Source organism: Anabrus simplex, chromosome 8 (assembly GCF_040414725.1).
Source record: "Anabrus simplex isolate iqAnaSimp1 chromosome 8, ASM4041472v1, whole genome shotgun sequence".
Taxonomy (NCBI): Eukaryota; Metazoa; Arthropoda; class Insecta; order Orthoptera; family Tettigoniidae; genus Anabrus; species Anabrus simplex.
In genome coordinates this window covers 126,806,019-126,821,255 of record NC_090272.1, presented here as the reverse complement: position 1 = coordinate 126,821,255, position 15,237 = coordinate 126,806,019, and the positions used below count along the sequence as shown (strand labels likewise).

The 15,237-nt window shown below is 40.0% G+C and overlaps 1 protein-coding gene across 1 annotated transcript in view; it reads right to left on the bottom strand.

Annotated features, from left to right (window-relative positions):
- Window positions 1-15,237, bottom strand: part of LOC136879196 (dipeptidase 1) — a 252,683-nt gene that overhangs the window by 200,155 nt on the left and 37,291 nt on the right. Inside the window, exon 2 of the mRNA XM_067152989.2 lies at window positions 3,577-3,709. Coding sequence (XP_067009090.2) covers window positions 3,577-3,709 — 133 coding nt within the window. The remainder of the gene's footprint in view (window positions 1-3,576; window positions 3,710-15,237) is intronic.

Genomic DNA, 15,237 nt, shown 5'->3' with positions numbered 1-15,237 from the left:
AGGAATTAGAAAGATGTTTTCTGAAGACTTTCGTCTGGAGCGTGGCATTGTATGGAAGTGAAATATGGACAATAAACTAGCTCAGAAAGAGGGAGAATAGAAGGTATTGAAATGTGGTGTTACAGAAGAATGCTGAAAGTGAGATGGATCGATCGAATCACGAACGATAAGATACTGAATCGAATTGGTGAGAGGATTTGGCTAAATTTGACGAGAAGAAGAGGTAGAATGACAGGGCACATCTTAAGATACCCAGGACTTCTTCAGTTGGTTTTGAGGGAAGTGTAGACGGTAAGAACGGTAGGGGTAGACCAAGGTATGAATATGACAAGTGCATTAAAGCAGATGTTGGATGCAGTTGTTACGAAGAAATGAAAGCAAAGGACAGAGTGGCATGGAGGGCTGCATCAGACCAGTCTGTGGAATGATAAGTCAAACAACAGCATTCTAACATTCTAGGTATAGGAAATAGTGTAGTCCCATTATAGAAATTAGCAGCACTATTTTACCAAATACAGATGTTCTCCGTTTTTACCATTATTGAATGTGAAATTAGTTTTCTCGATACCAGTATTGACCAAGTATTCCAGTATTGTTTTAGTGCTTAATTTTGAGATAAACATGATATGATTACTACTATTATAGTGATTGTGCGATACAATACACGTGATGCTGCACCTGACAATCCACTTACCCTCCGAGCAAGCTGTGTTAGCTCTAAATAAATGGTTTATCCAAGTGATTTGTTGCCACCAATCATTTCAATACACAATTACGTCCCTGAGTACCACATTATGTGAATTAATGAACAATTGTTGCCATTACATTCCACAGCCAGAGGTAACAAAACATGTATATTTAGAAGCCGTGAAATCATGGTGACATAATCCTTGGTTGACTGGCTGGTTGTGATATTTCATTTAGATTTGTAGAACAATGAGTGGCTATGGTGTTGGAAATAGTAGCTCAGTGGCGAAGAACTCCACTGGGACTGGATACATCTCCACATCCATGCTTGTTCGCTCTTACGGAGTGTCGGTACTCCCTTATACCACTTTCAGCGGCCATTGAAAGTGTTCCAATCAAATAAATTTGGCTATGTTTTTTTGTTAATTGCTAGAGACAGTTAAATCGAAATAGTTAGATATGTAAGCTAGGTCAGATACATTCCAAAGCCTTCAACAGTCTGAAAGCAAATAAGTATAAAGAGTTCTTTTTCATACATTTTGCTTTACGTCGCACCGACACAGATAGGTCTTATTGCAACGAAAGATAGGAAAGGGCTAGGAGTGGTAAGGAAGTGGCCGTGGCATTAATTAAGGCGTAGCCCCGAAATTTACTTAGTGTAAAAATTGGAATTTACGAAAGTAAAAAGTTCTCAGCGTATGATTTTCCCCAGAGAGAGTCGGATGTTTGAAGGGTGGGAAAAAAAAAAAAAAAAAAAAAAAAAAAAATCAATTCGGCTCTGCATATTGAATCTCCACTAAAACTTCCGAGTACAAACGTGCCATTTCCTGTTCGTGATGAAATGAATAATAATAATAATAATAATAATAATAATAATAATAATAATGATAATAATAATAATACCGGGCGAGTTGGCCATGCGCGTAGAGGCGCGTGGCTGTGAGCTTGCATCCGGGAGATAGTAGGTTCGAATCCCACTATCGGCAGCCCTGAAGATGGTTTTCCGTGGTTTCCCATTTTCACACCAGGCAAATGCTGGGGCTGTACCTTAATTAAGGCCACGGCCGCTTCCTTCCAACTCCTAGGCCTTTCCTATCCCATCGTCGCCATAAGACCTATCTGTGTCGGTGCGACGTAAAGCCCCTAGCAAAAAAAAAATAATAATATATACAACTTTTTCCACTTCTTTTTAATTTCATCTAGGAAATTCCTACTTAATTTTTCTTCACTTTTGTTAGCTTTAATGTATTTCACAGGGGCCTCAAGCTTCACAGCATCACACACGTCTTGCTCACAGCTGGCAGCCATTATGAATACTGAACACGCTGTTGCAGCCAGTATTGCCAACAGTTTTCTTGGATCAATCTTCAACGTCGCACATATTCTGCGAACTTATCAGCAGTGGAATGAACTCGAACATACTTCCTAAGTACACAGCGCAATAAGATATCAATACCGTATTAAATAGTTATTATTTTGCTCATACACCACTGAGAACAATAACTATTCATAACCATCTACGTATGAAATATAAGAGTTGGTAACTAACCCGAATAACATAAAACCTGTGATATATTTTCCATATTTATACAGGGCAAAAATTTTAATTCATCAAGTCAGTTCACCAGAATATCTAACCAAACTGAAGAAAGCTCCTGATTTCAGGAACAAGTAACAAACCTACGGAACTATTTGGCGCTGCGGAAGCCTTTTCACCGACCAGAAGTCTGACTCTCGGTATACGTCCATTTGTCCACCCCTGTCAAGTTCTGTGGACACTCGCTGAGTGAAGTTAACCAAGTTTGTGACTGTGGAACGTTGATTGTCTGATATAAGAGGTCTTAAATATGTTGTTAGTCGATTACATAACATAAATTCGAAAACTTTTGCTATCGCAGATAAAACAGAAATAGGACGGCAGTTGTTTATTAGTGTGGGATCCTCTGATTTAAGTAGCCGTAAGACCTATCTGTGCCGGTGCAACGTAAAGTAACTAAAAAAACTTAATTAGACGTACAATCCTCTCTTGGCCCCTTTATTCTCATGTAACCGTAGAGGTAGCTTGTAGTTTTACGTGGCTGTTGCTACTACGATCACAACCACAGGACTTCCGGTTTTACATGTGAAATTCCAATTATACGTGGGCCTACGTGAATTTTCATTTTTTAAATCCCACATTCATTGGCAGAGATTGTAACCATGCCGCCTTAGTATGATTACTATGCTACTCTTCCCCTGTGGGTAGGGGCAAAAGAATAACACCCACGATGTCTCCTACCTGTCGTAAGAGGTGACGAAGAAAGGGTCTTAAGGGGCTCAACTTGGGAGCGTGGGTTGCCGACCACGAAGCTGTTAGCTGTGTCCTGGAATTGCTTCCACTTACTTGTGTCTGGATCCTCACTTTCGTCTAACCTATCCGACCTCCCTTGGTCAATTCTTGTTCTTTTCCAACCCCGACGGTATTAGGTTCACGAGGCCTATGGAGTATTTCATTTTCACACCTTCGTGGTCCTAGTCTTTCTTTGGCCGATATTTTCATTTTCGACGTGTCCGACTCCTTCCATTTTCCCCTCTGATTAGTGTTAATAGAGCGTGGTACTAGTTGCGATTCCTCTTAAAACAAAAATTACCACCACCAGCTTACGGCGCCACTCGACTATAATACTCCACAACATATGTTCGTGCAGAGAAACTGGAATACGGCGTTTGAATTACTCTACAAAACAGGTTGACTCCCTGTATAAAAGATATTATGTTGGATGTCATTTTCTCCCTGACAGTTTCATCTTATGGACACGGCTAGTGTTGTATCCACGTGTAAACGTATTGACGGACACAAATATCGATCAGTGGCTGTAAGTAGGAGAGCTTTCACTTCAAAGGCCTTACCCTTGACGGAGGTAACCAGCGATAGGTGGTCAGGATTCAGCTCAGCTAGCCGTTTGATGAGGTCGATTTGCTCAAGTGTCAGCTGGACGGCGTCCAGGTACTGGGCTCCACAGGGGACGTAGGCTGACCAGAACTGAAACAGCACCAGGAAGGGGTGATTTTAGGACTCTATCTCTACAGTGAAGTAGATAAGCAATCAAGAATTGTATTTGCCATTGACCATATACAATGATGTAGGCTTCGTCAACTGATAATAGTTTAGTACTTAATATTAAAAGGTTAAATGTATAAAGACCATGAATTAAAATTTAATAATAACAATATGCATTTCTAAGAATTCAGAGGTAAGGTAATTTATGGATATCTCGACACGCTAAGCAAAAACCTGTAATTTTGAACAAACTTTATTTGCAAAAAATTTCAATTATTTCCCTGGTGAATTTTGTACACATTTAGTTTATGTTTTCTATTATTTATGGCAAAAATAACATTTCATAACACGTTAATTATCAAATAAATAAAAGGTGCAATAATGTCCACTTCTCCCGCACTTATGGAGAACCTGACACTAGGTAAGACCTCGGAATAGTTACACAACTACTATTGTACACAGTGAGTACATATAAACTGTTCATCGTTTCCATGTTCCACACACATCTCGTGGAACCATTTCCTGCCACCCCCACTAAATTGAATCCATGCCTCATTACGGCTGTCGTCACATACTGCTCAGTAATTCTCAGACCAAAGAAGACTGTTTGAGAAACTAGCTTTCCCGTTGCACACGCCGAGTTCTTATTGTTGTCCTTCGATTTGAAGGATTCTTTTCATTTTCGCATTTCTTATTTTTAAAATTTTCCCGATAATCCTGTGAAGGCACCGTGGTGGATTCTTGCGCTCTTCTTCCTCTTCCATTTCCAGATGGGAGTCTTAATATCGGAACAGGAGACAATTCCTGGACTGAGCTACTGAGAGGGATTGATGCAGGTGAAGCTTCATGTTCCTGTGATAATGTAGGACTATTGGAATTATCTTCTACAGTAATATTTTTTCCAACATTTACATAATTTGAACCATTTTTCTCCAGCACAAGGCCATATTCAAAAATGTCGTCTTGGAGGATATCTGGATTGTACGGATAAATGCCATATTTCCGAAATCCGCCGGTGAAATTTCCTGATGTTGCCGATTTGTCCCATGCCAGCTTTAGAAGGTCTCCAAAATTATCTTTAGTGATCCCTTTTCCCGGGTGAGCGGGAACAATGTTCTTGGTGGTCTCATTGTAAAAATGTTTGAAGCTCTTGAAGTAAGGCACATCTAGCGGGTGGCAGCGTTGAGCACGGTGGTGGTGGTGGTGGTGGTGGTGGTGGTGGTGGTGGTGGTGGTGGTGGTGGTGGTGGTGCCTTAACAAGCACATCCGGATCTTTGCAGTGCGTTGAGTGACCGTCGATTATCAACCGAATCCTGCCCCGTGGTTTGTAACGGCTTAGGTGATCAAGGAATAATGAAAATACCTGAGGGGTCATATACACTAATGCGGACGTTTTAACAACTGATCCACTAGGCATTCCTTTTGAGTAAGAGCCTCTTTACCTTACCCCTTTCATTATAACAAAGATTGGGATAGTATATCCATCAGCATTAGCACACACCGTTACTGTTGACGTAGATCCCTTTTCTGCCATGATACTGTGAAACACGTTTTTCTTTCCTTTTTCACTGATAATCTTACCTGCCTTAAATGTGAGCTGAACACCAGTTTCATCGGCACTGAAAATTGTTAGCAGGCTCTTGCAAAATCCAGTCATATCCAACCATTGCCTTTTGTTTATTAAATATACTTTTTAACACCATTCTTCTGAGTGAACCTAAAAGCCATTTCTCGTAAGTTGGTCACTGTTAGTCCAAACCCTTTAGAATAGAGATGGACAAGATGGTTGACTAACTGGTCCTCCATAGCTTTGTCCATCGTTGCTCCTTTTTCCAGTTGTCTATTGTAGATATAACAGATAGTATTCTGGATCTGAGTGTATTCCTTGGAACACTGAAATACTTCGCAACTGTTGGCAAAGGAGTTCCATTTTCTTTTACGTCCTTAATAGTAGCAGTCATATCTTCTGCATTCCATCGTCCAAGCAGACCTTTGTACACATATTTACGCGGCATCCTCCACATATAACCAGCTGGATGCAAAACTATTAACGCGAAACTTCTACTTCATCAGTCTCAAACATTCGTAATTTGCGTTTAACTTAACTAAACAATACAAATATTATTATAAAGAATCCCATTAAAAATATTATAAATATCATAATACTCTAAATTGTCATCATTGATTAATCCTAGTAGTATTAATGCACGATTAAACCCTGTCCCCAAAAATGTATCCCGGTTTAGAGATTCAGGGAGATCTCGATCAGGGAGATCTCGACAGTGTCGAGATCTCCCAACTTGTCGTGTCTAGATTTCCCCGAGTTTCATTGGCATGCAAAACGTGGCAGCACATACCAAGCTGAAGATTTGGCGATTTTGAAATGACATAATCGTTTCTCTAAAACCAGCTTTGTGCGCCTAACCTCAAACATTATCTTAAAATTATCGCATATCTACCTATTTCGTTACACAACCTACAATTTATGTTATAACAAGTTACTTTTAAATCATATATCACTTACTTACTCACCTTCAACTATTCATATGCCTCGTATTTATAGTGATAATCTTCAGCTAACAGGATGACCATGAGCACAAAACCATACGGTTCCAGCAAATGCAGTTAAAAGTTTGACCTATAGAGTACTGTGGTTATCAGTGGCGCTAAGCTTAACAGTGTCGAGTTCTCCCTCATATCGGGATCTCCCTAAGTTACCTTATTATAAAATGCATTTTCTATTAACCAATCATACAACTTCCCTTTAAAATTGCTTAAAGGAGTGGATCGTACAAAATGTGGTAATTTATTAAATAATCTTACACGACTGATTTTATGTGAGTGAACAGGTTTTGACAGTCTATGAATTGAGCTGTCATTGTCTGCTTTGTTCCGAGTATCATGAAGGTGAATGTTTTCCCTAGTACTGAATTCATTTATGCTATTTTTAAATATGCAAAAGTGCCACAATTGTAAAAATTTGTAATTGTCAGTATTTTAAGCTTAATGAAGAGAGGTCGAAAATGGTCAACTGCACCAGCCCTATACACTGAGCGGACAACCCTTTCCTATATTAGAAGAATATTATACACGTAAGAAGATTGACCTCGTAATAACAGCCCATAAGTAATGTGTGACTGGAAGAGTCTAAAATGTGTCACTGCTAACGAATTCCCTCCTATTTCCATAACAATTAGGTCACACGTGATATTTTTTGCTAACATTAACGTGTGTTCCATCTTTCAATTTGGCATCAATATGAAAACCCAAAAGTTTGACTGACTGACTTTCAATATGTTTGGATAAACCTAGTGTGAGAAATTGAGTTTTATCCCGATTGTACAACAGTCTATTGAATGAAAACCAATGCGTTGCAGTTCGCATAGGATATAAGAGCATGGCATATGACATTTTGTGATAAATCATTGATTGCCAGAATGAATAAAAATGGACCCACCGAGCTCGATAGCTGCAGTCGCTTAAGTGCAGCCAGTATCCAGTATTCGGGAGATAGTAGGTTCGAACCCCACTGTCGGCAGCCCTGAAGATGGTTTTCCGTGGTTTCCCATTTTCACACCAGGCAAATGCTGGGGCTGTACCTTAATTAAGGCCACGGCCGCTTCCTTCCCACTCCTAGCCCTATCCTGTCCCATCGTCGCCATAAGAACTATCTGTGTCGGTGCGACGTAAAGCAACTTGCAAAAAAAAAAAAAAAAAAAAAAAAAAAAATGGACCGAGTACATAGCGCAGTGGCACAAAATTGTATGGTCTCGCTGCAAGGAAATAACGTGTATCTCATTGAAAGCTAAATCTAAATAGGTTGGAATATAATTAAAGAAGTATCAGCGTTGAATGATATAATAAGACGTATAACCTGCGTATATGTCTGGTGCAAGTCTTTAGAGTTGACACAGTACAGAAGATCTGCACGTCTCTGAGGATGGGTCACTACCTAAGATGACTACCTTGAATTCATCCACCATCACCACATTTTGTTCCCCTTGTAAACGATATTTTCTATTTTACCTTCTGCCTGGAGATGTACCAAGCTGTGAAGGACCGGTCACTCGTCAACAGGCTTCGTATAGTAACAGTCCGTGGGAGAAACAGTCAGTCCTCAAATATAAGCCAGACAATTCCAGAGATGGACGCTGGGTCTTACCTACAATCACTACACAGCAGACGTTGTCAGGGAACTGGCGTTTTTAAAACTGGAAGGGATAGTCTGACTGGATGAGTGGAATGCGTGGTATGAAGGCAATTTCTCCTTGACCATAGTCTGTAAAGACGGTCCTTTCCGTAAAATGTTTGTGTAGGGACTTTATCTGCAGTCTGGTAACATTGCACAGTTTAGGAGGACGTAAGTTTCTCAACAATGTAATTGGAGCTCCTACTTTAAGAGCCATGAAGCAGTTAAGAGAAGAGGCAACCACCTTAACTGCCGTTGTGCACCACACGTTGAGCAACAGCCACCCGTCAATCAAGAAATGCTCCATAGCAAACATATCCAAACTCAACAGCAAAATAAGCGTAACACAGTCTTTAATTTCAAACTACGATTATGTAACCAGAAGACAGTGAAGTAGTTCGTCGTCAAATTAATGGGAACCGTCTAGCGAAGCGCACGGTTACAATCCTCTAAAAACAGAAGCCGAAATCACAGTCCAAAGACCATCACGAAAACACCAAAATCCAACTATCATATGACTTATGAGACGACGATCAATTGCACGTGTCCACGAGGTCCTACCACTATGGAAGTAGGGAGACTTGGATGAATAAATGAATGAATGAATGAATGAATGAATGAATGAATGAATGAATGAATGCATACCCTTCTCCCTCAGTTGTGGATGTCCACCAACGGGGGAGGGGAGAGTATTCGTTTATTGTAATAATAACTACTACAGGGAGTTAGTATTTTTTAGCATTACAAAATACGAAAGGTATTCCGTTTAGGAAATGGTCCAAGAATGTTCAAAATATGTATCTTCTACATATGAATGAACAAAGGCAACGAACGTAATCCATACCCCCTACCCAGTCATGGATGACCACAAAATGGGGGGGTTGGAAGAGTATCCGATCATCGCAATCATTGTAATCACATGCAAATTAGAAAATACCAAACATATTTCACTTAACAACCTATCATAAAAATAATTAAAACATAATTAAAAATAATTAAAAAATAATTTTAAAAATAATTAAAATAATTAAACCTCCATTACTCGAATTTTCAGTGTCTCAAAGTAACTTAAATTTCCTGGCCGTTTCCTTTACGTGTATTTATATCTCGATTACTCGAAATTCGGTTACACGAATTTCTCGATTTCTCGAAGCAAACTTTCGTCCTTTGAAACAAAAAATACTCTGTAACTCGATTGGTGCGACATTGACTGTGCAATACGGCATTTGTGGTTTGTGAGGAACACTTAACAAATAAAGAAAGGGTTACAGTGATGCTGGGAGCTAATGTGACGGAAACTGAAAAACTAAATCTTCTAGTGATCTGAAAATCGGCGAAGCCTCGCTGTTTCTCGGTCACATACGAAAGCAACTCCCGAAGTCGCGGATGTCAAGCTCCGTTTTTGAATGTCGGCTGCGTGGTATTGACGAGAAGTTTCAACGCGAAGGGAGGAAGGGTTAACAGTAACAAACAGAAGAGGCTAACGGATTTTTCCAAAGGTGTTAATGGAGGTATGTTTCTTGTTTCGCTACTGTATCCTGTTTTCTAGAACGTTACTATAAAAAGTGTTACAATTAAAGTGATGCCTTAAAATAGAGTTTGTTTGTATATTTTTAAATACTGTTAAAAATAGTGTAGGCTATTCAATATAAGCCCGTAGATAATTATGATTCAATTACGTGCTATACATGTTCGAAAACAGTATTCTATATATCTCGAAATTTTGATAACTCGAAATAAAATTTAGCTCCCAAGGTGATTCGAGTTATCAAGGTTCCACTTTATTAATACAACTTCCCCAATGAGGAGGCTGCACAAGGACGAAGTATATCGACTACACAGTATTATGTCTTTTAAGTCATTGGTGAATTTGCTAGTGTACCAGATAGGAATAGCAACACTCACATGGCTCAGAAATTAATTTGGAATGTGGCATGATACGGTTCATCAAATGCTGTATACATGATTGTGGAGTATGGTTATTGCGGAGATAACGATGTCGTGAAGTCGTGTCCGGTTGAGACTGAGAGAATCCCATAGCTGTACAGTACAAGAAATTTAGGGATTGTGCCTCGAGCTCCGATCATGAGTCCATGGGCGGAGATGTTGTCTAGGTATTTATTTATTTATTTATCGTGTCAGAAGTACAAAGTAAGAGAGACAAAAATTAAACAAGGAAATTTTAAACATTGGTTGACCAAAAATTGGCCACGACAAGCGCATTTGGAGTTGCCTTCATTAGATCTTTAATGGTGCAATTGGCTGGAGAAGATGGACACAGTAGAAGATGCTCATTAGTCTGCTTAGTACCACACTTGCAGTAAACTGTCTCCACAGGAAGGCCCCATTTCTGTAGGTTGGTCTTGCATCTCGTGGTACTGGAGCGTAATCGATTGAGAGCCTTCCATGTTGTCCACTTTTCAGAATGTCCAGGAGGAAGTTCTTCCTTTGGAACCATCCATTCTCTCAAATGTTGACATTTTCCCCGCCACATTGAGATTCTTGCTTGTTGTGGTGTTCATTTAAGAGCTTCAGTGGTTGTCAAGAAGCTCTTTCTTGATTTCAACCTAGGATGTGCTGGTTGACAGGCATACAGAGGATGGGCTTCCATAGTCATAGCCTTGCTTTTCTCATGCCTAGCAGCAATCTCACGTCGGATTTCAGGTGGTGCTATACCAGCGAGACAGTGGAGTTTATCTATGGGAGTAGATCTTAAACAACCTGTGATAATACGGCAGGTGTCATTTAGTGCTACATCTATGTTTTTGGCATGGCTGGACTTATGCCACACGGAGAATGCATACTCAGCAGTGGAGTAGCACAGTGCTAGCGCGCTTGTTCTCACAGTGCAAGGGTGAGCTCCCCAGGTAGTGCCTCGAAGTTACCGCACTATGTTGTTTCTGGCAGACACTTTTTGTTTCACGTTTAGGCAATGTTTGTTATACGTAAGCGTACGGTCCAGTATCACTCCCAGATATTTTGGAGTCGAACAGTGTTGAAGAGGGATTCCTTCCCAGGTGATTTGTAAGGTTTTAGCTGCTTTTTTGTTATTGAGATGAAATACACAGCTATGAGTTTTGGCAGGATTTGGCTTCAAGTCATTTTCATTGTAGTAGTTGGTAAATTCTTTCAGAGCTTTGGATAAAGTCTGTTCTACCTTTTCAAAACACTTGGCCTGAGCAGTGACTGCACAATCATCAGCATAGAAAAACTCTGGGTACCTTCAGGTAGAGGCTGATCGTTAGTATAGACGTTGAATAACAGTGGTGCGAGCACACTGCCTTGCGGTAACCCATTCTTCTGTGTTCTCCATCTGCTTCGTTTTCCCTGAAATTCCACAAAGAATCTTCCGTTTTGGAGAATATTTTTAATGTTGCACATTAGATGGAAGTCTTTGGTGATGTAATACAATTTTGTTAGAAGAAGCCGATGGTTGACTGTGTCATAAGCTGCAGAAAGATCAATGAAGACAGCGCCTGTAATGAGCCGATTCTCAAAGCCATCCTCAATATGCTGTGTCAAGTTTAATACCTGTGATATGCAACTTTTTCCTCCTCGGAATCCAGCTTGCTGTGGTATAAGAGACGACTCCACCTTTCCTATCAGTCGCACAAGAATGAGCCTCTCCAGGACCTTGTACAGGTGACAGAGGAAGGAAATAGGCCAATAGCTTTTGGGATCCAGCCGATCTTTGCCTGGTTTAGGGATAGCAATGACTCTAGCCTTCCGCCAGATTTTGGGAATCTTGCATTCTTGGACACAGATATTCATTAATTCCAGTAGCCATCGCCTCGTAACAGGACCAAAATTTTTGATCTGCTCTACTCGAATGTCGTCTAGTCCAGCTGCTTTTCCCAATTTGCACTTCCTCAGTGCTGATTCCAGTTCAGCTTCAGTAAATGGTGGAGATAGTATGTTGCTCTCTTGGTTTGGCTTCCGTGTTATTGGTTTCTTATCTAGCTTTCTAGATCGGGTTGATTTTCCATTTACTAGCAACTGATGGGCAATTTGATCTGCCTTTATATTAGCATATGTGCTGGCTTGGGTGTAGTCATTATTGAGACGATGTAATAGACTCCAGGCCTTCTGACTGCTCTTGCTCATGTCACAATATGTCATTAATTTTATCCACTCATCCCTTTTAGCCAGTGATACTGAGGAAAGAACGCTTTGTGCAAGGATTGATGTTTCTTCGCTAAAAGGATCAAGTTCATATTTCTTGCAAAATTCTTCTAGCAAAGTGGCCGTTTCAGGTTTAATGCCTTTGATAAAACTGGTTCTGCAACCTCTTGGAATTGATGCCCTTGAAGAAAATTGGACGATGTCAACAAACTTGTCGTACTCTTCAGGAACAGGAGCGATGCTCAGAATCTTCTCATCCAGTATGCTGGAAAATCTTGCCCGGTCAGCCTTCTTAAAGTTGTATCTTCGCCTAAAACGGACTTCTTGAGGTGTTATTGGTGGCAAAATTTGGCACATGATGGGCCTATGTTGTGTGTTTGGAATTTGTGGATATACTGCTTTGGTGCATGTATGCATAATGCTTTCACTAACAAAAAGGAGGTCTGGATTATAGCCTCGTCCCCATCTTCCACTGTTAAAACAAGGAGAGAGTTTGCTATGATGGATGAGGGCGAGTTGAAAATTTTCAGCCCACGAGACAACTGTCTCACCATTCTTGTCCTCGTGTGCATAACCCCATACATGACTGTGACTGTTGAAATCACCTATAACAATGGAGGCTTTACTTTTATAAAAATTGTGGGGTGGAATGAAGGAAAATTCTGCTGCAGGTGGTTTATAGACTAAGGTGATTACACAGTTACTTAGTTCAACGGTGATAATTTCAATATTGTTTTCATCTGACTGGCAAGCACTTCTGACTTCTAAATTCGGCTTCACAAAAACGGCAATTCCATACAGAGCGTGTGGTCTTTCAGCGATCAGTTTCATGCCAGGAACAAATGGGCGTTTCTGCTTCATATCTCTGTGTGTTTCCTGAACACATAGAACATCACACTGCTTGTCGCGACAAAGTTCATACAAAAATTGTTCTTTACAAGATGTTATGCCTTCAATGTTAACAGAAGGTGTCTAGGTGATATTTGCCTTTATAATGGTTTACAGTTGGCTGGTAAATCGACTTCTCGGCGTGCACCTCTTCGGCCTGGCCCGTATGCGACTTGAAGCGTATTGTGGGACACAATACCTATTCCATGAACTTTATTTAGACGCATCTTAGCCTTATGAGATATTTCTTGGACTTCAACAAAATTATAGTCCAAGATACCTTCATGAATATTCTTATCACAAATGAATGAAAGAAGACAATGAATAGAATTCCCCTCCCATACACCCTCGCAGTCACGGATGATCACCACATGGGGGGGGGGGGGAGAGCATCCGCCCATCGCTATCACATGCAACTAGTTTTGTTAGCACTGTATCAGAAAATACCAAACATTAATACCAATTAACAGACTATCACAAAATATAAAACTATATTACTGATACAATACCTATCCCATGAACGTTATTCAGACATATCTTTGAAAGTTGGACAACCTTAGACTTTCGAGGTATTTCCGGGACTTTTACTTGGTTATCTAGTAAAGGATACCTCTTCATTAAATACATGTAATTTTCTTTGATTTTACCTTCTTTAGATTATTTTTACCCATATTCATCTCATAATGTTACATACTTCGGCCGTATTTCCTGATTTCTTCCATTTTCTGTTTAATAGCTTAGGAAGTGTATAAAATTTAGGTTAATTTTCAGTTTTACCTATATCTTTCCCATCTGTATATTTCTCTCTGATTTTTCTTGTTTCTTTAGAGTCTTTTAGCAGATGTATGACCTCCATTTGGGTATTACATACAATACTTATTTTCGTTATTTTTTTCGTAAAGCTTTATTTTTGAGTAGGGAGACTTGTGAGTAATAGACACAAAATCTAGAGCTAGGATCCTATCATGAGCCAAATATAAATACGCACGTGTACTTTTCATACAACGGGGTGGGGGTATTGGGGCATAAGCGTGCAATGGCCGTGCGATGTAAAGTAAAAGGCCAGTATTAGTGTAGGGCATGACCTCATGGGTCCATGCGTGTTCTTTATTGTATACATTTGATCTTCACCATACACTGATTCTAGGATTTTATTTCCTTTGACGTATGTTACGATGTAATAGCGCATGAAAAACACCTCTTTAAGTCTGGTTACGTATGCACATAGCTTGATTTTCCCTTATTACATTCTCGGGAAATGAGGGGAAATTATGTTGTGAAATGTCCACTCTACGCATCAGAAAATTTAGGAGGACTGAGTAATTTAGGTTTTCAGGCTTCTCTTTCTAATCCACTTAAAGGCTTAATAAAGTATCTAAATCCATTTTACTTTGAGCCCGATAGAAAGAAGAGAAACAATCATGAGAATGTTTATCTTCGTGCGTCAAACGGTTTCAGAGGAATGAATATTTTAAATGTTAGGTCTTTAAACTCCGTTTCACTCCCACCCCTCTTCCACTCCGGTATGGATATTTTCAAATACTTTCTTCGGGGACACCTAAACTATAAGAGTAACTATAGTGCGAAATTTGAACTTCCTACATGAAGGAGTGTAGGAGTTACGGTCGTTAGTCAGTGAGTGTATAGACTCATATGACATTTTACATTCTTATTTTTAACTAGACTTAGTAAATGTATTCTACATTGTATACGGATATCGAAGTAAATTACTGTACATGCAGTGAATAAGACTTTCTAAACTGAATGGCTCTTAGCGTCATCCAAGAAATAGCATGGGGAGGTCCCCGTACGTTGTTTCCAATGCAAAGTGTGAGTCGCGGAGCTGTGATGATAACGGCAGGCTCACTTGCCTACTTCCGTTCACAATCCAGTTGGGAAGTTTGCATTATAATGGCAGGCCCCATTGTCTAGTACGCGGTCACAATCGATTTGGGAAGTTTTCGTTATAATGGAAGGCCTCATTTCCTACTTCCAGGCAGATTACAGTTGAGGAGTTTTATTATAATGGCAGGCAACTTCCCTATTTCCAGTCAAAATTGAGTTGTGCTGTTATCATTATAATGACAGGACCCTTTTCCTACTGCCAGCCAGCTTACTGCCAGTCACACCGAGGCATAGCAGGCCACTATGCCTAATGCCATTCACATCTTTGATGGGCACATATGTTTAAATTGGCGGGCACCCTTGCCTACAGCCAAACACAATCGGGTAGGGGAGTTTTGAACAAAATTGCATGCTCCCTTGCCTTCTGCAAGTCAATCGAGAAGTGAGTTATTCATTACAATGGTAG